The sequence below is a fragment of the Vidua chalybeata genome, chromosome 6, assembly GCF_026979565.1.
Source record: "Vidua chalybeata isolate OUT-0048 chromosome 6, bVidCha1 merged haplotype, whole genome shotgun sequence".
In the NCBI taxonomy this organism is placed as follows: domain Eukaryota; kingdom Metazoa; phylum Chordata; class Aves; order Passeriformes; family Viduidae; genus Vidua; species Vidua chalybeata.
This window is the reverse complement of record NC_071535.1, coordinates 48,714,727-48,742,362: the sequence shown is the minus strand read 5'-3', so window position 1 is coordinate 48,742,362 and position 27,636 is coordinate 48,714,727. Positions and strand designations below refer to the sequence as shown.

Below are 27,636 nucleotides of genomic sequence, written 5' to 3'. Positions count from 1 at the left end.
ACCACTGGTGTGGCTATTCCCTCATTAACACTATTTTGAATAGAGTCTGTGTAGATATAAATTCATTTACAAGTGAGAAGGAGTGAAAGATCAGAATTATTGGGTCTAAGTATTACTGACTTACATCTTTGGACATGAGGAATGCCCCCAGGCTGCCTTGTGTACGACACTGTAAGCCTAAACTAGACTCCTGTGTCCCAGGGTAAGGCCACACCATTGGGCCTTACATGGTTTGTTGAGGCCAGGTTTGTACAAAACCTTCCTTTCCGCAAATGTTTCTCTAAATTTCTCACACTTGTAACTCTAAGTCAGATAAGCAACCATTAACTAGCCACAGCTCTAATCAGGCAAATGAAATATATCTTTGTATCAGCTGAGGATCTGGCCATAGTAAAAATTCATCTTTTTTTTTTTTTTTTTTTTTTTTTTTTTTTTTTTTTTTTGGTTGGGTTTTTTTAATGCTAGATATCACAGGAAGTCTACCTCTCAGTCCTTAAAGTTGAAAAGAAGTTTCAAGCTTCTAAACTGCTTCACATCACACTAGATTCAAACAAGAATTGAGAGGAAAATATTGTTAATGATTGCAAATTTTTCCTGCTATTTTTGTGGGACATTTATGTTCTGTGTTTTGGAACAGGAATTTGAAATTTAGCAGGAACATAATCTTTGTGTCAGAAACTATTTTTGTTACCTTTGGAGAGAGACATGCACCTGTGGCTGAGATCTAAAGCTTTAAAAACATCTACTTTCTTATAGTTTATTATTGTTTGCTCCTAAAGTCTCTAACCTTCCATTTTCACTAAACATAGTTTAAGTTCTACTTTTCCTTTATCTTCATTAAATAATGCATCTCTGTCCCTTAGAAGGATTAATGAACATATTTACTGTTTTTCAAGTTCCTATGATTTCCTGTCTTGCACACTCCTCCCCAAATCTCAAGATAAAATATACACAGTGCAAAACTAAAACAACATTGGGAAGACAACTAGACCAAGCAATGCAAGGGGCCAAGGAATGCAGATTTCACACTCAGCTTTCAGCTGGTTTTTATAAGTCATAATATTTCATAGTTCAGAACTTTTTTTTTTTTAACTGACCAAAGGTGCTATTTTTATGTAGCAGGTAAACAGCGCTTTTTTTTTTTTTTTCTTTTTTTTCATACTTGTAACAGCCTGAGATTTTACAAGGTCATTTCTGGTTGGAAACAAACCTCTGACTATAATACATTGATGTGAAGGCCACTTAACTGCATCTTCTGTAACAAAGATGTCAAAGTTAGGGCACTGCTCTGTAACCATGGGGATCTGTGCTTCTCCACAGCCTAGAAGTCCAATTCCAGTGTTTTCTAATAACACCTGTACAACTGTAGGGGTCACATTCTCCTTCATACAACTACCCTATATGAAGGACAACAGACCACTCTTACTTTCAATTATTTTCACTGCATAAGGTAGAGAGAGACCTGGCCTGTGGACCTGGGAGCCCAAGACTCCAGCTCTGCTGAACTGACACTGTTATCAAGAGGTATTTTCACTGGCACAACAGAAGGCAAAAGGTGTAAGAACTACAATAATGCAGAACTGGTTGAATCCATACATACAAATAAAGAGGTACATGTATTGGATATACACAGAGAAGGTCTAGTATTAACTAAAGTCCACTCAATTTTCTCCTGCAAATCCCAAAAGATTAGGCTCTAACAAATGTCCATCTTGGGTTTTGTATTGATTTAACTATGCCAGCTTTAAACAATACTTCAATTAGCACTCACACATCATCTTGCAATCCTATATTCCTGTATTTGCCCTAACAGGCCCAGGATTCTCTCAGTTGTAGATGAGGTAATGAGTGAAACACCAGTGAAGCTTTCTTGTGTCAAGGTGAATGTAAAGGTCTTGAGAGAGCTGGCAAGGATCACTGCCTGCAGGAATGAACAGAGCCTCTCCCCTGTTCATGGTTTGACTGACAGTGAAATGTAGCACCCATGTGATAGCTTCCTCATTTCCTGCATCACAGAGATGGGGATTCAAGTTCCACGAGTACTTCTGCTTTGGCAGAAGACTACACTTGCTAGGGAAAAAAAAGCCTTTGGCAGAAGAATTAAAAGGTCTCTGACATCTGTAGCAGCCATATGGCTTGTGAAAACAAGTTGAAATTTCAAAACAGTACCATAAACTTAAACTCATCCTTGCTGTTCAGGGAAAAAGCACTTTCTGGATCATGCCAGGGATCCATTCATCCTGTATTCTTTCCTTAAACAGTGCCACCAAAACAAGCTGCCAAAAATGCAAGGCACGTTATCATATTATGGAATAATATATATATATAGGGAAACCTCTTCCTTCACTCAGGACGTAAAAGCTGGCTTCTGTAACTCTGGCAATGCCCATTTTAACCCCTCTGTATCGCTCTATCTTTTTTTTTCTGACTTCATACATAACAGGCAGAAGAATGAAAAAATACCTATATAAACTCCCAGAAAAACAAGTGCTTAGAGCACTAGTCTTAGCTAAAATACTAAAAGGCACTGTAGCAAAAATAAGCAAGTCAACAAAGCCTTACAGTAACAAACATGCCACGATCCCATCAAACCCTGCTGTGGGTGAAGCATTAGCAGCTCTGTAACTCGATTGATTCATACTTAAAGCCTTCAGAGAAAAGCAAAACAAAAAACAACCCCTCAGAACCTCACATCCTGTCTGTATTTCCTGATGAAGTTAACATTTTAAAAGGAACTTGTACATGGGTGCTAATGCTCAAGGAATTGGCACCACTCCATTGGCAGACTTAATATAACAATGTATTTTTGAAAGAAAGACTTGTTCCTCAACAAACCTGTTTTTATAACAGAAAGAAAATGCACCCCAGCAATGAAAAGACGGTACTCATACAGTTATTAGACATTTATGTACATCCATCACACTGTCCCTGTGGGAATTATGTTTCTGGGTTGGATAGTGCTGCCTCTTCACTAGGAAATACAAATTTTGTTAATGGTGAATTGTGGATTTTACCTTCCAGACATACAAGACAGGAGGGCAAAAGGGGCCTCACCTGTTCTGCCAAGTCTCAAGCTGCAGCAGCCAACACACCAACAGCAGGGGTGTGCTGACCCTAATTGTTTTAGGTGTATTGAGGTACATTTCCCTCTGAACCTGTCCACATCTTCATCATGGCCATGTGTGGTGAGAATTTGCAGGAATGGACCACAGAGTGGAAACACAACAAAGTATGAGGTATGCCAGCAATACTTCACATCCATCAAGATTACCAGCATTTCAGACCAAATTCGTAAGTCCATTTATGGCTTCTGCAGCTTCAGATATCCAAATGCAACTGCCTTCTGAAATCTCTGCCTCCAATTTCCATCTAACTGCTAGGGAGAACTGCTGTTGATGAAAGAACAGTAGATCAAAGTATGCTATTGAGATGGGTCTCAGTCCAATTCTGAAAACAATTTTAACATGCACCTCAACTGCACACACAGGACACAGCCCTTGGCACCATAGTTCACAGATCTGGTCAAGACCTTGTTAAATACACACATCATAAGACATCCTGATTGCAGGCAAGTCCAGGTGCTGGAAAGACACATCAAACCTGAATGAGCTACCTCAGAGTGTACATGAACAAGAGGCAGCTTGTGCTGGAGGGTAAAAACCTGTCTATCCAAAGAATGGAGCTTTAGGAGAAAGGTATTGGCTAAGAACAATCTCTTTTTTGGTTGCCACTGCAGCATAATAAAGATGGAAACTAATAATTAGCTCTCTTTTTCACTGCAGTGGTATGGGAAGAAGTGGTTAAGAGGAAGGGGACCTCTCATACTTGCATGGCAAACACAACTTGTGTACTTATTTTCTTCACTCTACAGGAAACCATCTAGGGGGTCACTATTTTTTAACTCTGAAACTCCTACTGAACTTCTTTATGAACAGCAACCTAATTTATTAAGTAGTAAACATGACAGAAGCTGCATCATTACTGTTTACAGACAGATAAAATTCACCACCAAGGAAAGTCTGTTTCTTCTTGATTCTGTTTGCACCCCTGACTCATCTGATAAGTTATGTTGAAAATTTGTGTTATGGTTTGACACTGGCGCAATGCTGGCGCCTCTATGAAAATACACTTTCTTAAATAAATGCTGTGAGATGTTATCAGGAACACAGCAGAGCAGGCCCAAGCTTAATAACAAAGGAAAAAACTTTATTAAACTACTGCTACTATAAAAGACACACACACCAAACCTAGGATGAAGACCCTCTAAAACACCCTTTCTCTTCCCAATTTCTAAAATAACCACTATGAAACATCACCCGGGATTCTTGATTAAGTTGCCACCCTTTAGATGATCAATACTTAGTCTATCAAGGGAGAGAGGAGTCTCTCTTGTGCCATAGACCCCCTCCCCTAGGAAATACAGTTGCTACCTCTTGTGTTTCTATGTCACACATGGCAACCACCTGGAGAAAATTTGCTAGTGTGACACTCCCCTTTTTATGTCACAGTGCTCTCACCACCATGCATGGACAGACTGCTTAAAGGGCTCTTTTAAGGATGCTTTGCCATGGATCAAAAGAAACAGTTTAGCTTCTCATCTTGGGACCACAGTCCCTCTCATTTTTCCCTGGGGCCAAGGGTCCAGGAACAGAGATTATCTTCTTCTTGAAGACAGAGGGCATCACCATTCCCTCCTCAGTTTTTCTCTGTTCTTGCCATTCCTGTGCTGGTGGTTGCTGAAGCCGGTTTCCCTGGGTCACCACTGCATCCCCCTAAAATGCAGTCTCTATTGCAGGAGGATTTGGTTCAGTTTATGGCTAACAAGAAAAGTCCAGCTAAAGGATACTCCATCATCTCTTCCCACCTAAAATTTTTTTCTTCTAACATCTCAGGTCCCAGACTTTCTTCCACTATAAATCAAGGAGGAGTAATATTTTACAAAGCTTTCATTTCTTAGGAAAGGGTGAAAAGTTCAGACTCCCTGGACAGCTGAAATCTCTGCTCAGAACTCTCAACTCCCACACTGGGCATCATCCCCCCCCCCCCACCCACTTTTTCCTTCTCCTCTGCCAGCAAATTCTAGGTGCTGTCAGGCTCTCTGTCTCTTTCCCTCGGGGGGGGGGTGGGGGGGGGGGATAAAGGCATCTCTGTTTCTCTCCATCCTTCTGTCTGCAGGAGCTTGCTTGGTTCTAGACTTTCAGCCCCCTCGGCCTACCTGGACCAGGCTACGTGGCTTCCCCTCCCCCACCCAGCCCAATGCTGGGCAGGGGAGAGCCTGCACTCTCTGACGACCGCAACTAAAGAGACAGTTCTCCTGGGAGTTCTTGCTTTTAACCCCCTGTGTTCTCAGAGGCATGTCTATGCCTTCAGTGGTCACTCCAGGTGCCAATATCCAAACTTGACTACTGATTGGTTTGACTCAACTTCCTGAAAAAAATTCACTTCCATGTCAAACCACGACAATTTGCACTAAAGATATAATAATCTGTGTTGAAAACTGGGGATGCTAGCTGGTGGAGTCTGGCTGCTGCTTATGACAAACTCTGATTACCAAAAGGGAAAGAGAGAGAGAGAAAGAAAGAAGGAAAGTTGTGCAGAAAATCTGAGAGTGAGTCATGCAGATAACCAAGGTCTAAATACTTTCAGCCTGATGCTTCTCCCCTTTCACTAGCAACATTTCTAACAAACTTGAAGAAGAAACTTTCCTCTCTAATTGAGATAAGTTCTGCTGAATACGCAGACACTTTGCCATGCTGGGGGAACTGCACATCTCCATCCATAAAGAGCCTCTTCTCAACCCTGAGGGAACAGCAACCTGATGCCAGAGTGTGCAAGGAGAATAGCTGCCTTTCCCCTCAGCAGCTCTCTGCTGAACTGCTGAGTCACAGGTTTTCTCTGCACTGAATTCGTATTGCTCCCACTCAGTCCACCTGCCACTTCATCTGGGATGGGTGGGAGGAGGGAAAGAGAGGTGAAGACAAAAAATGTTCATGTTCACCCAGGACAATTATTATGATACTGTGAGGTCACATATAAAAGCAAGCCTGCAAGCTGCTAGAGAGAGAAGGAGAAGAGAAATATCAGACTGCAAGAAAAACTGCCTCCCCCTCTTCTTCAACAGGAGGAGACTGGCCATTAAACAAGCTGCAAGCCTCATTTGATTCCAAATCAGTCACCCATGTTATGTGCTTGCTGATAAGTTCTGTGAATTTCAGGATATGGACAAGGCTGTTTGCTGTGATTTAGAAGAGCATTCAAGTTGCTGTGATTTTTTTCAACAGTCCAACAGGTACTGTGTCATAATTGTCTGGCTGCCATAGGGAAGTGCCACAATGATAAGTGAAAATACCATCTGGATAGATTCCAGTTCCTAAGGGCATCTTCAGCTGAGTTGCTGCAGTGGAAATGCCCAGCAGCTCCAACTTTCATCATCAAATAAGATGAAGAGAAAATCCTAACCATTGTATTGCAGGCTCTATAAAACTCAAGTGGAAGAGGAGCCAACATCGCCTGGTACCTGATAAATTCTTGTACAGAAAAGAGCCTCTACTAGCAATGCTGGGAAACATGTTTATCATGACTACAGAGGGTCCAGATTACCCTTAGGTTGAGTTGTACATATGGAAATAAACATTTAATTAAATTACCAAGGCAGTTTTTTTCTCTGATTAGAATTCTGGACATAAGTCATGAAAAAAGAAAATACCCAGAAATTTCCAAACTTATTAAATCTATTTCTGAAAAACCACTTCTGAAACTAACTTTCAGACTACAACGACAACTGTGATTAATTTTCAGACTAATGGTCAAGCCACTGCTTCTGTTAGCAAAGCAACTGAGGTAAATAAAGGTTTTGTTTTATTTAACAGAATTAATGATTCTGAATAAGGTTAGTAAGCCTGTTTTTCCTTGTGAGAAAGAATCTGTTCTTAGTTAATGTTCAGTCATACTTTTTAGTGATTCTAGTGTAAATCTCTGCAAATGTGCTTGTGCTCTACAGATCTGAAATGCAAAGACAAAATCCAGTCTCAGAGAGTGAAGTGACATAGCACTTAAATTCCTGTCTATATCAACTTCCACTGCCCATCCCACAGAGTAGTGTTGCTCAAGAAATAGTTAATGAAAAAATGATAACTGCAGAGGAAAAGAAATATAAGAAAGAGAAAAGTAAAACTCATGATCCTCTCCAAGTCCCCTGCTCCCATACAGTCATTTTTGTTCCAAATAATCAAAAGAATTTGCAAAACACAATTTTAAAAGACAGGATGCTGGCCTATGAAGTCATCCCTGGAGGGGGAAGGATGCAGCCTGACACTAAAGAATTTGTTTTACTAAAGGTTGAATCTGGGGGACTTCATTTGATCTGTCACCAAATCTTTCCTTTTTGGAAGAAACCAAATGTTCCAGATATCACTCCTCATACCTGGAGTTGTACACACTGGTACTGACTGCTTTATAATATACCTAACCCACTTAGTAACAGAGAAGGTAATTTACCTAATCCTCTCACAAAGTCTCTAGTCCATAACAGCTCATATGAAACAGAGCTCCAATGAAAAAGCAGCTCAGGATACCTCAGCTGATACCACTCTGAATTAGGTGTGAGCCTCACTTAGATGGGAGCAAGAAGAAAAAAAATCCTTGGGCTTTCTGCTCTGGAAAGACAGCAAAGAGGAATTGCTAGGAGCCACAAGAAGCAGTAAAGGACTGTCAGATAAAGCAACCATATGGGAAGTATATGGGAGCTACTGTACTCTCTGTAGGGCCTGTACCATCTGCCAGGGGCCTACACTCATTACAAACTGCTATGTGTCTACTAACAATGGGGAAGTTGCTCTTAACTCCCAATGCAAGACTAGTTATGCCCTTGTCCACATCTAAATCATACTCCCACTACTAAGTCAAATACACAAGTGGTTTATTCTTAATGGCTCTCCTAATGCTCACAGGCCTTAACCACAAGATGTGTTGTTAGATGGTGTTCTTTTTGCTTTTGTCCTGTGAAACATCAAGTTAAAGGATTTGCCATTTCTCAAGGCAGCCAGGTCCCTTAGAGCAGTGTTTGCTTCAAAACAAAATATTACATATGGTGTGAAATTACAGCTCTTAAGTGAATGCAGGTGCTCAGAGGAAGAGACACTGAATATTAACTTGTAATTCACCTACACATAATTAGCAATTGCCATCTTTTAATCAGGGTTCAATTCAAAGCTTCTTTGGTTTGATTTTGTCTTTTCTCCTTTTCTCTTAACCCTCTTACAGAAGGTCCATCTGATTAGCACTGAATATTGGATACAATTAATTTTTTTTCAAATAAAGAATAGATTTCTTTGTCATGCTGTTTTCTTCACTGAACATTTTCAAGTGCCTAGTGACAATTTTGGAGCTGCCTTGAGCTTTTGTAAACAGACTACAAGTTGACTTTCAGTGGAGTTGGTTGTCCCAAATTAATCCCAGGGTGCAAGCTCCCTTTAACACTGAAAATGGAAACCCACAAAGCAGCTCTGTAATTCTACAGTTAAAGAGATAAAGGCTTAGATTGCTCATGAATCAGCCTTACACAAGCAACAGGGGCAGGGAGAACTGTCAGTGGTGCAGTGATGCAGATCAAAATGTACAGGCTTGAACTCTGAAACAGGATAACCAACTGTCCCCTTTCAAACCCCAATTAAAATTTTTGTGCCTTTACACTTGAACTACAGGATATACTTAAATGTGCCTGAATGCATAATCAAACACTAGCAATAATTTAAGAACCAGACAAACATCCTCTTCAATAAAAGAGTGACTCTGACAATTAAAAGAAATAAGCATATTATGGTACCACACACTTTTGAAAGTATTTGCTATTCATATCACTATAATCTGAATTGGTGTTGCCACACTGCTATTGTTTAAAAAAAAAAAAAAAGGATATTTCTTTTCTTAAATTAATAAATTCTAGAGTACTTCTACAGTCATTATGCTAAAACCACTGTGTGTTTCTAATGTCTCCTCAGTGACTGGCCTGGCATTCTGTAGATATTAGATCTGCTTTCTGCTCTGGTGAATGAGAGGGTTTGCACCTTGAAGCAGAGGGGTGATTTGCTGGCTTCCTGCCAGGTTCAAATGGGAAAGTTTTGATGTCATTCATATGGGGATAGCCTGCTTTACTAAGTGACTCAATCTTATGCCCTAGAGCCTTCACAAAAAAATCATTTAGGAAAGTCACTATCACATTCATTTCAAAGACATTCTCTTTCCTGAGCAAAGTAAATTATATCAAGACCAGTCTCAACAATCACCTTCAGCCACAAACCTGATACATGCCCCAAGGGTATTATGCCAAGTATAAGCATTTTGCTTTCTTTCATGAATTTAAAAAGGCTATGCTTGCACTGTTTGGCTTCCTCAGAAAGCAACAGTATCACTCAGACCCTCTAATTAAGACTTGAAATAAATACTTTTAGAGATAAGGGTGTGGACATCCACAAACAGGACCAATTTTGTCTCTATATTAGAGACCTATTTCCATTCAGGGCTGCACCATTATGGGCCCTAATGGAAACTCGGGACAATTAAATATCATTGTTTCCAGTTCAGTACTCTGCTACCTCTGTAACTGCATGGTACAGGCATGCTTAGATTACTAAAATGCCACAAGAGCAACAGTTTCAAGCTCTCCTTCTCCCTGGCTATCCACGGGAGCACAAAAAGTGAATAATGGAGGTAGAAAGACTAGACCCAGGACTATTAACGCTGTCTGGGTTCCTATACTGTACTCATCAACACAGATACACAGCCTTAAATAGTAAACTAAAAAGATGCAACAGCTTGCCTTCTCATCCTCTTCCCAGGGAGGAAACATGCACTGAGCAATGTTTTATAAGCAGACATGCACAAGTTGTTACAGCTCTCTGTTGGAGAAGGTGACACGAAAAAAGCACATGCTGGTGATGAGCTTTGCAATTCTTCCAGGAGGATTTTGCACCACTTGTCTGCAATCATGAGCTGCACTCTACAAAACAACCCAGAGAAACACACCTCTCATGGACTCATGTTTCCCAAAGCTCCACTGCACCTCACATCACACAGCCTCATGCTGAGTTACTGTAGCAAGAGCTGACATTAATCAACAGGTCATCAAGCTGGCAAGCGAACACCATTTTGGGTCATGCATAAGCAGAACATTTCTACTTCTGCCTCCAGACTGGGATCACAGATAGCCTAGGGATCTTCATTCTGTATTCCAGCAAATGCTGCAGAAATGATGATGATCTGAGGTTGCATGGAAGCAGGTGGCAGGTATGCTGCATGTGTGGGAGGCACACCTGACAAGGAGGCACACTTAAAACCTCCCCTTGCTTCAGGTATAAAAGCCATCATAGTGTGTCCTAGTCTGAGGATGAAAAGACAGGAATTTACCTCCTCAACTATGCAACACAAATCAGGACTATTAAAAACATTGTTTTGTCAGGTCTTGATTAGAGCATTTCTTTCTTTTCAGAAGCTCCTGATTTCATAACATTTATAATTCAGGTCACCACAAAGGCATCAAACATATTCCTATGGACTCCTAGTTGTCCCACAGTTTTGTCTTCATGTTGAAATGTGTTGTGTATATTACATATTTCAGAATTTGAGTAGTCAATTGCTTCCCTTAGGATGCTCTTTCTGAAGTATGGGTGACAGTGTGTCAATGGGAAGCAGGATTTCATCCACAGAGCTGTATTTCTGCTATGCTATCCAGAACACTTCATCTGCACAAACAGGAGATGCCAAACACCTCATACCAAGTCTCCTCCCACACTTGACTTCAATATGAAGAATAAAGTACTGAGTAATCTTGTAAATCTCATTCATAGCTTCCAAAGACCAGTGCAGCATTTCCAAACCATCCCACCTCTGTCTTTCTCCACATTATTTCAAGATTCTACTAAATTTTTTTTTGTTTACATCTCTCACCTCCCAGTGCCAATTACATACAACAAAACTGCTTGGTCCTTTCCTGAAGAGTTTGTGTAGCAATGTTTTGGTAGCAGGGTGTGGGGGGCTACAAGGATGGCTTTTTTGAGAAGCTTTCCCATGTCTGACAGCTCTAATGCAAGCCAGCTGGCCATGGCCAAGCACATCAGATGGTAGGAATGCTGCTGGGATAATCTGTTTAAGGAGAATAAAGTTATGGCACAGAAGTGCAACCATGGAAGAAAGGAGTAAGAATATATGAGAGGAACAGCCCTGCAGACACCCGGGTGAGTGCAGGAGGTGCCAGACCTGGGATTCCCCTGCAGCCCATGGAGGAGCAGAGATCCATATGCAGCCCATGGAGGAGCCCACAGCAGAGCAAGTAGATGCCCAAAAGAAGGTTGTGACTCCATGGTAAGCCCATACTGTAGCAGGATCCTGGCAGGGGGACCTGCAGACTCAGGGAGAGAGGAGCCCATGCTGGAGCACCCTGTTCCTGAGGGACCATAGCCATTGGCAGGAACCCACACTGGAGCAGCTCATGAAGGACTGCAGCCCATGGGAAGGACTCGCATTGGAGAAGTTAATGGAGGACTGCCTCCCATGGGAGGAAGGGACCACATGCTGGAGAAGGGGAAGAACTCTTTTTCCTGAGGAGGAAGCAGAGGCAGAAACAATACATGATGAACTGAATGATAACCCCCATTCTCCATCTCCCTGAACCCCTAAGGGAGAGGAGATAGAGAATCAGGAATGAAGTTAAGACCAAGGAGGGAGGGGGAGGAGGAATGTGTTTTAAAGACTTGTTTTACTTCTCATTATCCTACTCTGATTTTGATTGGCAATAAATTCAACTAATTTCCCTGAGTTTTGCCTGTGACAAGTGGGGAGTGATCTCTCCCAGTCGTTATCTCAACTCATCAGCCACTTGCTATATATTCTCTCCCTTATAAAGTTCAGAGGGGGGGGTGACAGAGTGCCTTTAGTGGGTACCTGGCCTCCAGCACAGGTCAAATCACCACAATAGCATTAATTATGCTAGAAAGGTCATAAAAAGAATGGGCAACAGCAACATTTTATCCACGGCCCAGGTAGAAGCCCTGTGATCTATTTGAGATACGTTGAGCAGAGGCACAGAAGACAAAAGAGTAAGCAGGGCAGTATCAAGTCCTATTTTTGAGGGATAACTGTAATGTCATAGTTCATCCTTTCATCTCCACAGATTTTGAAATGATCTTATCAGCTGAACAGACAATAGCATCCCTAAATCCATATGTGCCTCCAATAGGAGTAGCACTTCAGTAGTGTGTAAAAAAACCTCAAGAATAAAGGAAGCTTCACCTTAGAGCTGTTGCAAAAGCATTTTTCTGTACAGAAAAATAACACAGACTCTTCAATGTGCTGGCAAAGAACATTCAGAATCTATCAGTACCAGTGAGCACACAAGAAGCTAAAAGGGGCCATTTTGAGAACGCCTGCACAAACCTGACAGACAAAAATAACCTATTCTGAAAAACAGGTCTGTATTTATCTTTGTCTCCCACAGAAGGCATACAAAATGGAAGACATTTAGTGTCTTTCAGGAGTGCCATCCCTCTTATCAAAAGGCTGCAAAATTGGTCAGATGAAACTTTTACCTGTTTCAGCAGGAATGTTGCCTGTGCAAGGAAGTTGGGACCAAGTCTTACAGGTTCTCTTCAATTTCTCTAAGAGATCTTTTTGACATACACAGAGGGAAGGTAAAAGCATTCAAACTGCTAAAGACTGTGCAAAGCAGCAGCTTTGGACCGTCATTTGAAGGTCAGTCTTCAACACACAGTATTTATTTTCCTATTGTCAAACAACCCGAGTAGAAAGGACTAGGTTAGTTAATTGTATCTGGAACATTAACAGGTTTTTCATAACACTGTAGTATTTTTTCTATGGAAAGCAATGAAAAAATAGTTCTATTTAAAAGTGGTAATAGCTGTAGTTTTTGAACATATGCTTAATGAATAAATCTGTTAGGAAAAAGCCTTGTGTGTATTGGATGGAGGTAGTATATTTGTTCTCACTTAAAGTGTGCCATGATGGCAGTCATCAAAAGCAAATGGCATCTATTGTTGGGACTAAAAAAAAAATCATTTGGCCATTTACTTTCAGGTGAAATTGCTCTTTTAAATAACACATTATTTTAGCTAAACAGCTGAGTTAAAAATAAAGCAATAGAAGATCCATGTCATTAAGGACAACTTTTAAACTCTTTGGTAGGTGCATAGAACCACAACATAGTAATATCCAGGCAGTTTGCTGCCACAGCATGGGGTGCAGCACACAGAAAGCCTATAGCCCACAGGGAAGAGGTATTCAGATCCCATGGGGAGAACAGTCTAACAACCCAGTGCTACCACATACTGCAGCAGTGGGTGCAATCCCAAGGCTGATATAATATAGGAAACAGCAAAACACAGAACCTGAGCAAAATAGACTTTGTAAAGCTTAAATGACAACAAAAAAAAACTGTGATAAAAAACACATGAGAACAAACTCAGCCTACTGTATTGCCATTTGCATGAGCAGGTGGATGAATCTAATAAGCTGGTAGATATATTTGTGAAATTAAAATGCCAATTCCATACACTGGGAAGTGTGAAAAATATCCACAGTCAAGCCAGAGCTGACTGGGTATTTTTAAAGGAAGTTTGACAGATGTTGTGAAAATGTACTGCAAAAGAGTCAAACCTGTTGGCATTTACTCAACTCTTCTGTTGAAGAACTCCATGTTCCTCTTGTGGAGTCCCTGAACCTCTCCTTTCTCCACTTAAGCTGAGAGTTTAAGCTCCTCAGTTCCACTCTGAATGCTCCAAAGGAAGCTTCACAGAGGCAGACTCCCCTTCCCGTTCTATTTTTCAATAACATGCTTGTCTATGACTCCCTTTCTGCAACACAGCCAGATCTCAGTTGGAAGGTTCATTTTGTGGTGGAATAGCCAAGGGGAACTCCCAAGTTGCATTCAATCAAATCTCCTGGTGCAACACACTGCAGTTGGAAGCCTAACAAATCTAATGGGTGACACCATACCATGATCACCTCTTTGACAACTCTTCTCAGGTAGCAGGGTTGGGAGACTGCTTCAACCAAGCATGAGCCAATGCCTGCTCTCCATCAGTGTTTTTAACTTGTCAATCCTTGCAGTCCCTCCTCTCTCATTTTAGAGTTTTCCTTGTGAAGATGCAGAGATGGGCCAGATGCTAACAAAGATCAGAGACCACGTGTAGGTAGAAAGAGATAAGATTCACAAACAAAGCAAGTCTTAGGTTCCCAAGATTTCTTTTCCAAGACAGAACAGTGATACGATGAAGAAAACATTCCACCATTAAAACCCCTAATTCTTGAGTTTGGGGTTTTAATGCAAAACAACTGATCACCAACTGCTCACCTCTTTATCCTATCCTTACTGAAAGTACTTTGTTTGTTGAGGCTTCTTTAATTTCCCCATGGTGTTGTCACCAGCAGGTATAAGGAAGCATGAAACCTCAGTCAACAAACTACTAAGGCAGAGGTGAAAAAACCATGATTTCAGGTTTGAGATATGGTGACAACATTAGACTTCCAAAGGGTGTCAAATTTATTTTCTGTGACAGTCCCTGTTGCTGAGGAACAAGTTTAAAAAATAAGTTTACAAAACTGTTGCATATGGACCACATGACACATCAACAAAGTTCTATTCTCAAAAATGACTAGTTGTTTTACCAGGCTGATTTTCAGCTTATTTCAGCTATGATATTGGTTTGTCCATTCAGTTAGTCCATCAAACCAAACCAGTGCCCATGAGGCATGCATATAATTTAGTATGTAACAATGTGTGGAATTCAAAATACTGCATTGTTTTGGATCTCACATCCCTGAAACAGGGATACTCTACAGTATTTTTGACTTACAAAATGTGTGTTCTATGGCATTAAATGGGGTCCCACAAAATCACTCTCCTCAGTTAAAGTAGACAATGGACTAACAGCAACAAGCAGAGAAAGGAGAAGATAAAATACAGATGGCAAAAGAAGGTGTATGTTTGGGAATAATGGAAAAGAGAATATCTGATAAGAGAGGAAAGAAGGAAAATAAATACAAGGCCATAGAAGAGAAGCCCACAGGAGGAGGAATGTGAAAAGCCTGACAGAAGGACTGAGTGGAGATTTAAAAACAGCATCTGGCAGTAGCTCAAATCAAACAAGGTAGTATATGCAAGAAGTACAGCATACTGAAAACTTCCTCTTGGGTATTAAATAGCCTCAGAATTAAGACAGAGAGTCTTCCTTCCCTCTTCTCTGAAATATCTTGCTCTAAACTCTGAAACAGAAAAAAAAATATGGTTAAACTTTTTGGTGATTGCCATTTCCCAATTACAACTGTGAGCTCTTACTGAAAATTTTCAGAGAAAGCCACAGAAATCAGGCATTTATTTTGATTCATTTTTCTAGTGGAAAACATGATAGTGGGTATCCCACACAAACAGAGCAATAAGAGGCCAGATTTTGGAAGGCCTAGGAAAATTTTCAAAAGCTCCAATGCCCCTAGATAAAGCCCTATTTCTGCTGAAACAATAATTGTTCTTCAAAAGATAGGCCTAAGTTTCATTTTCAAAAGCAGCTTAAAAATATGGATTACATTTCACACTGACAGTGAGAGAACACCACACAGTTGTTTTTGAAACTGAGACTGACATGGTTTTCAAACTGCTGCCTACTGCATGCTTTTGCTTCCTTTAATTGTGTCTGTGAATACAAAAACAAATGTGTCTGCTGTCACTCACAATTAAGAAAACAGGTACAGTTGCGAGAACATCAAATACTACAAACTGGGCAGTGTGAGGATAGCCCAGCATTTCCAATCTTACACTGCAAGCAATGTTTATGATATCTGCACCCGCACAAAAGCTGAGGAAGTCCCACATGAGGAAGAGTTACAGTGCTGGCCAGGGACTAACAGAACTTCAGTTCTGTCAGCTCTCACAGGGGTGGAACATGGCCTTACAGGCAGACATGCCAAGGCAAGCAATTAAACTTCAGGGAATATCCCCCCATGTCCCACCTCTTTTCTGTCATGATGCACAGGACACCACATCTACATCTAACTGCACAGCAGGAACAAACTACAACCACAATCCTTCACCCCGTGACCATCTGGAGCAGGGCTGTAACTGGAGTTTGCTGTTGCTGTCCTCATATCCACATGCCCATATTTCCTTTACCAGAACACAGGAAAGCAAAAAACAAAAAGTAGATACCACCCAAACCTCACTCTAACAAAGCGCACCCAGTCAAATTTATATTCTGTGACAGTCTCTATTGCCAAAGAACAAGCTTAAAAAGTAGAACCTGCACACAGAGGCATGAGCAGCGACAGGAGAACTGTCCTAATATGAATGATGAAAGGAGGATTGGCAGAACAGCCCTGAATAATCCTTGGAGGGGAGCGAAGGCCCAGAGATACTATTTTGCTGCCTGTGTAGCAGTGGAGACACAGTAGAATGTATCTTCACCTTGGATTTAGGATGCCAATCTCCAGAAACAGTTTTAAAAACCCCAGACTCTGATCTACCTCTGAAATACAGCTGCCCGCCTGCTAGAGGTCCTGGATCTTACCATATTAAGTATGCCCCAATGTTCTGTCAGTATATGCTCATCATTCTCTGTACACCATAAACCTTTTCAAATTACATTCTTGTATTAAGGTTTGAAGAGTGAAACCCAGGAACATATCAGCAAATGATTCTGTTGTGTTTTCATGCAGTATGCCTGCATGAAAGGTATCAAAAAATTCCAGCTTTCACTGGAACTCCTCCAGAAAGCAAATAATCAGTTCCCGTAAATGGCATATGAAATCTCAGTGTGAATAACAAAGTAATACCCTGGGTATTCAATAGTAAGATATCCTTGATATTGTGACTGCTGTGCTGGGCTAATGGAGCTGGCAGAGGAGTAAACATACATCAGGGAACACCATCAACAGGGTCAAGCCTTTAAATTACAAAGGTCAGTTCACCAATTACCTTTACTTAGTGTGAAACAATGTAATTTTATGCAGAGCACAGAAGGAGAAAGAAGATCATTAAATCAACTCACCACCTGTCTAGCTTGAGAAAGGATCAAGTGTAAGAAGGATTAACAGAAACAGAAACCCAAAACAGCAAGAACTTATGCAGCCCTTTTAATAAAGATATGATAATACTGAAAAAAGGGTATTAAAACTGTTCTAAATAAATAGAACTATCTAAATCAATATGACCATAGAACTAAAACTGGTACATGATAATTTATGATGCTTGTCAAAAACAATGGACTGACAAACAGACGCTTGTCATAAAGGATCGACTGATTTTTAATTTAACTCTTTATTGAAATCAGGGTCCCCGACCTGTAGGTAGTGTAACTTGGCACTGCAAACTGCCTCATCCTCATCATCTCTCTGATTCTTAAATACCATTAAGAGATGAACTGAGATTTTAATTGGCTTAATTTTCTACAGTGTTTTGTGTACACACTGCAGAATAAACTTGCTTTAATAAATATTTGACTGAAAGGCTTCAAATTCAAACTGTCAACCCAAGGGCACACTCCTTCAGAAATAGCATGTTAATTTTCCTCATCCCCACAGACTCATGTGATCTCTTTTATCTGTATCCTGTTTCCCACTCGCACAAGAGCAGCTCGTGGCTCTGTTGTGCAGCTACAGCAAAACATTTCAAGCCTCCAGAAACACCATCCAGTTTCATTTCACTCACTCTGTTTTTTGCTTCATGCACTGTGCTGGAAGTGAGCATGTGAACATGAGGCAGTTCTGTGAAATAAGTAGACTTATAATTACTTAAAATGACCATTTTTCAATCTAGTCCATAATTTCCTGGTTTCACCATCTGTATTTACTGGCTGGCACAAACATATTCTAACAGTTTCCGAAGGAATCTTTCAGAATTTTAATTTGCCCTCCAACCTACCCTAATCAAGCCATGCCTTAGAAGTTTTTCATTAGCTCCGATGCCCTGCAATGCAAGCAGTATTTTCTTTGTATGCATGTAATTAATTGCTCAACTTAAGCACTACAACATTGAAGACCTTTGGCCACATTCGGCATTGTATTTTATGCAATACTGAAGTTTATTATTGTGTTTCTGACAGATGAACAGAATGATACCCTTTTCTTTGCCAAATTTGAAACAAGGGCCAGTCTACAGTCTTATGACAATGCCTGGAGAATGATTTCTACTTCAAATATTCATTGGAGCATCTTCCATTAGATTAAAGACATGGATTTGAATTTTATACACATGAGCCTTTCCTGAAATTAGTATCACTGATACTTTCTAAGTGTCTTTGCCTCTTGTGCCAAAAGCAGTCTGTTCAGGCACCTCAGACTGAGGCCTTTCCAGGGTACTTTTCATCAAGCACACTTGCCAGGGGTAGCCTACAGACACAGAATTCCTTCCATAGTACTTTAGCAATGCTTCCATGCTGTCTCTATCAAGTTAACGTGAACAGAAGTGCACGGCCTTCAGCTCACATTCAGTTGGGAAGTTTCAGCACCGTTTCTTTGTTGGAACTATTCCACTTTGATGTCACATGATAAATGATTGTCAATCTTTTCTTTCTCCCCTCCCACACCAGGTTTTTCCAGGCTAAGCTTTTCTGCAAGGCAGAACTACCCACACCTTATTCTGCAATAAAAACAAAACTGCTTGAAAAACTTCCCTTTGTATTGCCCACATATAAAGTGTAAGCCAGTAATCACTGCTGGATTAAAGATCTTTTCAATGAACAACCTGCAGGCTTGGTGCATGAACACTGGGTATTTTGGCCTCGAGATGAAAGAAGGGCAGTGTCAAAGCCTAAGCAAAGACACAAGGGGAAGAAGTGAAGACCCTTATAAACCAGGAGGGGAAAAAGTAATAAAAATTAAATAAACAATTGGTGCTATTCTACCAGAACCATTCACACATTTTCCCCCAAAAGCAGTCATATTGGTGGACAGGAAATAGAAAATGAAACATAAAAGAGCTCTGAACATACACAGTAGCCCTAAGAATCATATACGGGATTTATAGCTGGTATATTTATACTGGTGGATGGAACAAATTTACCTTAACTCCATACTTTTAACTACATTTTACTACAAATTTCAGTAAGGGGATAAATTTGATAAACACAGTGAAATGATTTCTGAATTCATTTTTTTTAATACCAGCAGAATGGTGCTTATGTCTTGCTTTGAAATCAATATAGTCTATAAGTGTCACATAACAAACTATCATGCTTTTACTTATGCTATCAAGAATAAGTGCTTTGAGGCAAAATGTGTGTTTGTCATTTATTGTATGTTTGTACATGTCCTAACAAAATGAGACTTGCAATTATTTTGCACAATTACCCACCATCTCATTGATGTTTCATGGCCTTGGTTTAACCCTGGCCTCAGATGATCTGGACAAGGTTGTAAAAAACATCAAAATGTGTAACACTAACATGACTCTCTGAACTTACAGAAAAGACAGCACCTCCTTTTTGCCATCAAATGAGTGGCAGGCATTGATTTTCAGTTGTCCAAATCTGACCCCTTATATCTAAATTTGTAAAAAAGATGGAAATGCCCAGGAAAAATACCTGTAAGTTACCTGAAGTTTTTCAGGGTTCTTACATAAGATTACAGCTCATAAAGGGTTTTTTAGCAGCAAATTATACAGAAAGAACTCATTCCCTCACCGCTTATTTGCATAGAGAGTATGCTTTTGCCCCTCAAAAATCCTCTAATAAAGGTTTTCAGCATCCTCTTTCCACAATCTGGGTCTGCTTTGCAGTGGGGAGTTGATACCAAGGGCCCACCCAAGTCAGATGCATTCGCTCCTCCAGCATAAAAACTACCAGAAGAAACTGCAGCAGTCTGCAAGGTGGTACCAAAGGCCAGTCCAAATGCAACCAGTAAATAAATCAGATAACCAACCAATAAAACAAAAAAAGGTTTATCTACACTGGATACAGGATTCAAAGCCCTAGTTGCTCTAAGAACCCTCACTATGCAGAAAGGAAACACTTTCCTGTAAGAGACAGAATATGTTTAGAAACAAGTCCAGAAGGGCTTGAAAACACCTACTTCCTTGATGATTAAACAAAACTAATCTATTCACAGTTTACCATGAATCAATGGTAAACTGTAAATATGGACTAGATTTAAAAGGACTTTCTAAGGAGCTTTTAAAAAACAAATATTCAATTCTTTAGGCTTCCTTAGAAATGCAAGCTAGAAAGAATTGCATAGACATCAAGTAGGCAATGGAGGTAAAACTGCCTGGACTCTGAATGATGTGAGAACCACAACTAGGTTAAAATATATAATCCACCATGAAAAGATCTAGCAAAAATTACCTTCCATGCTAACTGGGCTTTGCAAAACACTTAAAACCTGAAAATTATGATAAGTTCTGAAGAACTGTATGGAGGTGTTTTTCATCTGTACTGAAGTGACAGCATGCTAACTCTCATCTTCTTTGTCTTACTTACCATCTGACTTGCACTCAGTCCTTTCAGTCACATAATAACTTGGTTCCAATGCCTGCTCCAGGACAGATGGTCCTCTGGGATTATCATTTATGTCTTTCATGCACTAGAATCCTGAAAAATAAAGGAAAAATCTAAGCTTTAACACTATCAGATGTCTAAGAACCATTCAGGGCTTTTACACACAATTCTTCTTGACAATAAATTCTAAAAGACTGTGACAAGCTGTTCATCCATAAAGAAAGAGTCAACCCACTAATGTGTGGGGTGAGGTGAAACATGCAAAGGAGATGAAGTATATTGGCATATTACTTTTGATGAACATGCTTTTGCTTACTGCCTGCATAAAGGAACTGCAATCTACCAGAACCAAAGGGTATGTACCATAAAATGTTTTAATATTTAACAAAAAGGAGGCAATCCATGAACTAAGCTCTCCTAGGAGCCATCTGCACCATATGGAAAAAGCCTTCAGCTGAAATCACCACTCCCCCATTTCACTAAAATCTCCAAGAGGGTTTAAAGACCTGAATACAAGACAAAAGCCCTTATTTGTGAAGGACTGTTGAATGTGTCATACCTATCACAGTGGGGCTAACTGAATGCATAATCTGGGAACAGTCCATCATAACCTCAGAGACCATGTGCCCAAAATGCTACTAAAACCATGGCAAAATCATGGGCAAAGAGGGTCATGCAGGTGGGTGGAAAGAAATTCACCCCTAACAAACTGCAAGGACCTTTTCCTCCTTCACACATTCAGCTAAAGGAGAGGCCAGAGATGCCTTTTTTTGTCCATATTATAAAATGCTCTGCCTTTGAGGTTTATGTAATTTGCCATCTACTTCTAAAGGACCTTGCATTGTGAACATCAGGCCAGTTCATTCAGTCTCTTCCAAAGTCCACAGAGATAAACAGAAATCCTCGTATTGATGCCAGTACACTCTGCATCACAAACCCAATCAAGAAGTCTCCTAAGAACATGAGTTTAAAGGGCTAAATTCCGAAAGTATGCTCTCCTACAGAGGTGATGTTGAAATCCCTTGACTAGAAAATGATTTTTCTGGTTCTGAACAGGCTAATAAATCCAAGATTATTTAGATATGCAGACTTTATCTCTGACACTGGGACACGAGGTGCTCACTGCATATAGAGCAGCACACTTGTATATTAAAGAAGAACATATTTAAAAGTAAGTCACAACCTTAAAAGACACCAGTATACAAGAAGACAGCATCTAGGCAAAACCAAAACAGCAGAGTAATGTGTGAATCACTCCTCAAAAAATCACCTGATGCAATATAGCACATCTTAGCACTAAGCTATCCTCTGCTACCCAGGACAAGGCATTACTAAGGGATGAAACTGGCTGTAAAGGCCTGGATACATGCTCTCTCTTTCACTTGTAGTAATACAAACATAGTATGTAAGTCCAAGAATAAGAATTACTGTCTGTGTACCCAGTGTGTCTCCAAACATAATCCAAAAGTTATTCCTAAAACCAGAAAAAAAATAAGAATACATCATACAGATGGTATTTATACTTTTATAGCCACTTAGAAACACCCCTCCCTCCTTACCAGGAAAATATGACAACTGATTGTTTTCAGCTAGATGTTTTGTTAAGTTAGTTTTCTGATGTGATTTCTTCTGTCCAAGCTCAAATCAGAAAAGATGTCTTGCAGGCAAATCCCAAAGTCAACCTTCTTTTAGAGAGCAGGTACTACTAAAAACAGCTTAAAAGCACCATGAAAAGAGGATGTGGACAGTTCTGAGTCTACCATCAGCACCCCCACTGCCCCTCAAACTTGTCAATGACATAATTGCCAGTTGTGTGCAACAGCTCCTGAAAAACAGCCTTTGCAATGCGCTCATGTTCCCTCCAGCAGAACTGCCTGAGGTGCAGAACCAAGGAGTAACTGGATTTTATAAGGGACTTTGTATCTTTTGGCTTACTGCTGAAGGCCAAATTACATGCTTAAACTGCACCTTATTAGTGATCTAATAAAGGATGTTATACTCTCTACACAGCACTTCTTGTCTTGACAAAAAGGGCTCTGGTATCTGAACAGGTTGCCCCAGCAAGCAAAGGTTATTACTTCTGCTAAGTGGAAATGTAATCAACTCTGCTTGCCCTCAGTCCAATGCAAGCAGAAGACAAGAGCTAAAATTCAAGCCAGAAGTGGTTTGTGCTTTTGAAAAAGTAGAGTAAGAATGTTTACATTTAGTTACTGTGGTTCAGCTGACACAAGGTAACCCGATCACACCTAGTTTTTAGCATAGAGCTGTTTACAATGACAGTAGCCCCAAATGCTTTCTTTGACCTCCATTAGTGCCTGCAGTTCATCACAATATTCAGATACTGATATAAAACTGGGTTTTTTGCACACTTGTGGGAGGGGTCCCCGCTTTCCCTTGGGAGGTGGCTTCGGTATAGAGAAGTTGTCAATCACTTGTTGCTCCTCTCCCCAGTTGAACTGCCCATCAAAGTTTAACACATTCCCCAGTTCTGGAAAGTTCCCCTGTTCTGTTACCCCCATTGGACCCTGTTAGAATGCCACTCCTCTCCTGTATCCCGATTGGTTCATTGCATGTCACCCCATCCTGTCTCCTCCCCTCTACCCATCACCCATTGGTTAACCTGTACCCTAGCCACTCCTATCCCTCTGCCCTTATATGCTCTGTCCCGCCTTTGTTCTGGGCTCCTGGAGGCAGTTCCCTCCGAGAGAGTTTGTGTTCCTTGCTTCCTCTTCCCGCTCCTTTGCTTATCCAGCAATAAAACCTCTTGGATTCTACTGCTCTGGAGACGTCTCATCAATCTCTGGTGGAGTTACCCGGGTTTCACCTACCCCTCCCTGCGGACCGGTCAGCCGCGGATCACTCGCCAGACTGGCTGGGAACCCAGGGAGCCCCCAGAGCAACTTTTTATTACACACACTGTGTACAAAGAACTTGGTATCACAACATTTCCAGAGAGGCCAAATGAATAAGAATTAATGTTGAAGCTCTGTACTTTTCTTCAAAGAGAGTGTTGCCTCTTCTTAAACTATATTCTACTGTTGTATTCTGCATTCAGTGCAAGTGCCTTGCCAGAATCCACACTTAATTCCATTCTTTATACTGCCTCCAAACTCAAGCATTCCTCCTCTGCTTCCGCTTTCCCCATAATTTAATTTAGGGACAGGTGTAGTTTTACACTGGTGAAAGAAATACCCATCCATTGCCAAATATGTCCTGTGTTTCTGTCTCTCCAACAGCATGTGAACGATCAAAGGAAAATACCACTAAAGCAAGGCAGGAATTACTCCTGCCTCTAAAAATGCATTAAGGCTTATTTTCAATTAACTTACACCTTGCAGTTATTATCAGTGCAAAACTGATGTGAAAACAATGCTGAGATCTGGCAGCATTTTACACCTACTATACACGGATGTAGAAGACATAATTCCATCTGCCCTCGACTACAAGGAAAACCTTCAAGGCTAAGTAGTTTCACAGAAAGCAACTCACATTAAACAATAAAGGCAATACAACTGCATGACCTTCCTTTTGAAACTCTGGTATGTCCTTTGCTATTCTGACACAAGCAGCTACAACAAGTCACAGGAGCACTCATTCACATGCAAAAGTGCCAGCGAAATCAGGCTCCAAGTTAAAAGAAGATTTCAGCACCTAATTTTGAGCTGTGAAAGCCCTAGAGGATGTGTCACAGAGGACTGAGAAGCAATTGCCAAATTCCTGGTAGCAAATACCCAGAAGCACATTCAGACTACATGGAACCAAGAGTGACTTTAGCTTGTGCTATATATGAGGAAAATCCTAAGCTTTTAAGCTACCAAGTTAATTCTTGCTGAAAACAATGACATGGTCTGCCCAAGTAAAAATTGTACACACAATTATCTGTATACATAGCCTGGCACTGACAGAGTAACAAAGCAGTTAAATTGCAGGAGCGTCATCACAGAACAGTAATGCAATTGCAGAGGATGCAACACAGAATGATAAAATAGTTTATTGCTATTGCTCAATTTTTCCCTCTTTGGGAAGGATATAGCACCTATTCCAAAGGACACATCATTCAGACAATCCATAGTGATGTTGTAAGATGTTCCCTCACTTAATCTACAACCCCCAGACAAGACTATTTGCCCAAAATGAGCATGGAGCCACACACTCTCCTTTTGTCCTTACATTCCCTTTTCTCTCTCTTGAGAATGGACAAACCAGAAGATAGGGCTAAGACTCCTGGGGAAAAGGAACAGAAAAACTTTATTAAAGTGAAGTGTGCATATAAGTGGTTTCTGTCTTGGGATCTGAAGAGTAAGTTTAATTAACCACCTGGGTGGAAAGAACAGCTTATATAATGCAGACTGACTGAGGACTGCCATCCCAGGTATTCCGCACAACCCCTTCTAACTGCTAGTCCACATAAGAGCAATTTTTACTGGCAAAACCAACATAAGAGGGATGAGGGATCAGGATGTCAACTTTAGAGACCAATACACATTGCACAGGCTACTGAATAGCTCTGTAAAGGAAACAGGGCTTTGTTCCTTCTTAAACTCAAAAATTAAGTTGTCCTCAGATAGTTACTCAGTGCTCAATAGATACTGACAGATTCTGCCACTGTCAATGAAAGCATGTCCTGGAAAACATCTGAGAACTTCAGTTCTTCTCTACCTGTACTCTGTGAGTCTGCTTTGCACAATACTGTATCCACATGAAATGTCAGCAAAAACCATGACAAACCTGAAGAAATTCTAACTCTGGGAATGAGAGAGGTTTGTTCATTGAACACTGGATCATCTGATTGTGAGGCCACAGCTCTGTATTTCAGTGATTTGAGAGTCTGTCTTTGGTTTCCTGCTTCTCCATTTTCTTCAGATTCAGTTCAAGAGACTGCCCACCATTCTGTGGTTGTAGAGCTCTTAGCTCAGAGGGTCCTTAATATTTCTTGAGGAATTTGTATGAGTCCACCATCCAAATCACCAACACTTGAGGTTCACTTTGTGTTGCATTTAGCATGATGTAACCTTTCACTGCTGCAGAGAGGGGTTTATTTCACCCTGTTCAGCTTCCACTACTGCATCCTATCCCCCTGTCTTAGCTATCCATGCAGCAACAAGGCTGCTTCAGCTTGCAGAACTGACAGAAAATTAATTAACTAGGTGGGATGTGGATTAGCCCTCATTGGGGGAAAGAAAAGGGGACCCTCCTCAGAAGAAGCTCACTGCTAGATTAAATGCTGAGGTGAACTGCACTCTGCTTACAGGCATTTACAGGACTTCCCTGGGGGTTCAGTTCATTGTACATCCACATGTATATAGTAAAAATAAGGTTAAGCAAGTAGCAAATGAAATTCAACTCCTTTGTTACAGCATAATGATTTTTGTGAACATCTCCCACCAATTTTACCCAAAAAAGAATGATCAAAATTCAATCAGGGCAAAAGTATTAATAAAACAATTAAATAGGAACCCAAACATTAAATACAAACCTTTAAAACAATATTCCCACTGGGAAAAAAAAAATCTCACTTTCTTAAAAAAGCTATTTTCTAAATAGCTAAATAAAGTAAACTCAGAAAATTAGACATGATATGCAAAGCCATCCTAGAGAGCATTTATAGCAGTTACTTGAAATTCTGATGTCACTCACAACAGATATATCAGCTGGTCGCTCTAAAAACTTGATCATATATTAAAAGCTATGACCAATATTGTTTTCTGTGCACAGAGATAAACATCCTGCTCAAAGATCTGAACTCCTATTTAAAAACAAAACTAAACATTAAGAATAAAAAGCACCCGGTGTCGTTCTGAGACACATATGTGGCTGCATTGCATATTCCCTACCTACACTGGCAGTGTGGGAGCTGTTAGTCATCTAATGTGCAGATCTGCTTGGCACCATGCCTTCACTTTGGCATGCAGGCAGGGAAGATGAGCACCCATTTGTTGTACCCTTACATCTTCACTGCAGGTTCATCAGGCAGCGTGACCAGGCCCTCCCAGCTCAAACTGCAGGCTGCTGGGAGGTAGACCAGTTCAAAGTGAAGCCCAAGGTCTGGGATGTTCTTAAGCACATTTATAAAGGAAAGGCAACTTTTAAATTTATACTGTTTAGACATATTCTCTGTTGGGACCTAACAACATGTTTATTTAAGAATAAGGACTTTTTATTGAATAGAGGCCTAATTTAGTTTTGCGGTCAACCTTGGCACAGATCCTTTCACTGTTTTCAACAGTATGAGAGGTTCTCAAGCTGGTTTGCTTTAACTATCCTGCTCTGCCTCTGTTCTGGAGGGGCCTGGAACAGAACCTAAATTTAGTTTTCAAGTAAGTCTGCCATACAACTTCATTTCCCAGACTCAGCAGGATCAGACACCCCATAATTTGGGATCCTAATTTCATTTGAGCCATACAAAACACATACAAGAAAGATGTGCTTTTTTAGTGCCATGCTGATGGTGAAATCTGAAGAGTAAGAGTGCCTCAATGTTGTCAGACTTTGAAGGAATAGCTCTGGCCATTTCCCTCCAAGTGTTTTGAATACTATGAACTGGTATTTTACATGAGATACTTCACTTTACAACTTCCTTTGTATAGAATTAACAAAGCACCAAAGCATCTGCTTTCTGACATGCAGGGAAAGAAGTGTTTGAGTGCAGGTATCTCATGCCATTGCTTGGATATCTCAGTGCTGAAACCACTTCACACTGATTACTGCACTTACATCAAGGACAAGTTTCACACTGCTCCACCGCTCCACTGTAGAAACTGGCAAGGCCAGCCTTCAAGGGTAATCTGGAACTACCTTACAGGATCTCTCTAAACTCCTTGCTTATTCTAACTGCCTTCAGCAATATGGGCTGCCATGTCCCTACAGGTTTTGACCCAAATGTGCACAAGTTTAGATTCCCCAGGACTGCAGTGCACTGCAGTTACTTCCTTGGTGTAATGCCTGCTGACTGCGCTCAGTGTTCATATCTCACTGAAGGGAACAGCTTTTGACAAGCAGGAGTTCAGAACAGGTAAGATCTGGTCTGATCTAGTGGAGCTCTGTCTTTAAATTTGATGGCAGTAAGAAGAAATATGTGGGAAGCATCCACAATAATCAACCATCTCAAGTTAATTAGCAATTAATTTAGTGAGCTACTAAAGTC

General features: G+C 40.6%; 1 protein-coding gene across 6 annotated transcripts in view; it reads right to left on the bottom strand.

The window, feature by feature from the left end:
• The window catches only part of PTPN5 (protein tyrosine phosphatase non-receptor type 5), a 77,546-nt gene that overhangs the window by 33,832 nt on the left and 16,078 nt on the right, over positions 1–27,636 (bottom strand). For all 6 annotated transcript variants that reach the window (XM_053946222.1, XM_053946221.1, XM_053946226.1 and 3 more), the window contains one exon: positions 20,475–20,585. In XM_053946222.1, the coding sequence (XP_053802197.1) occupies positions 20,475–20,574 (100 nt within the window). In that variant the 5' untranslated portion in view covers positions 20,575–20,585. The remainder of the gene's footprint in view (positions 1–20,474; positions 20,586–27,636) is intronic.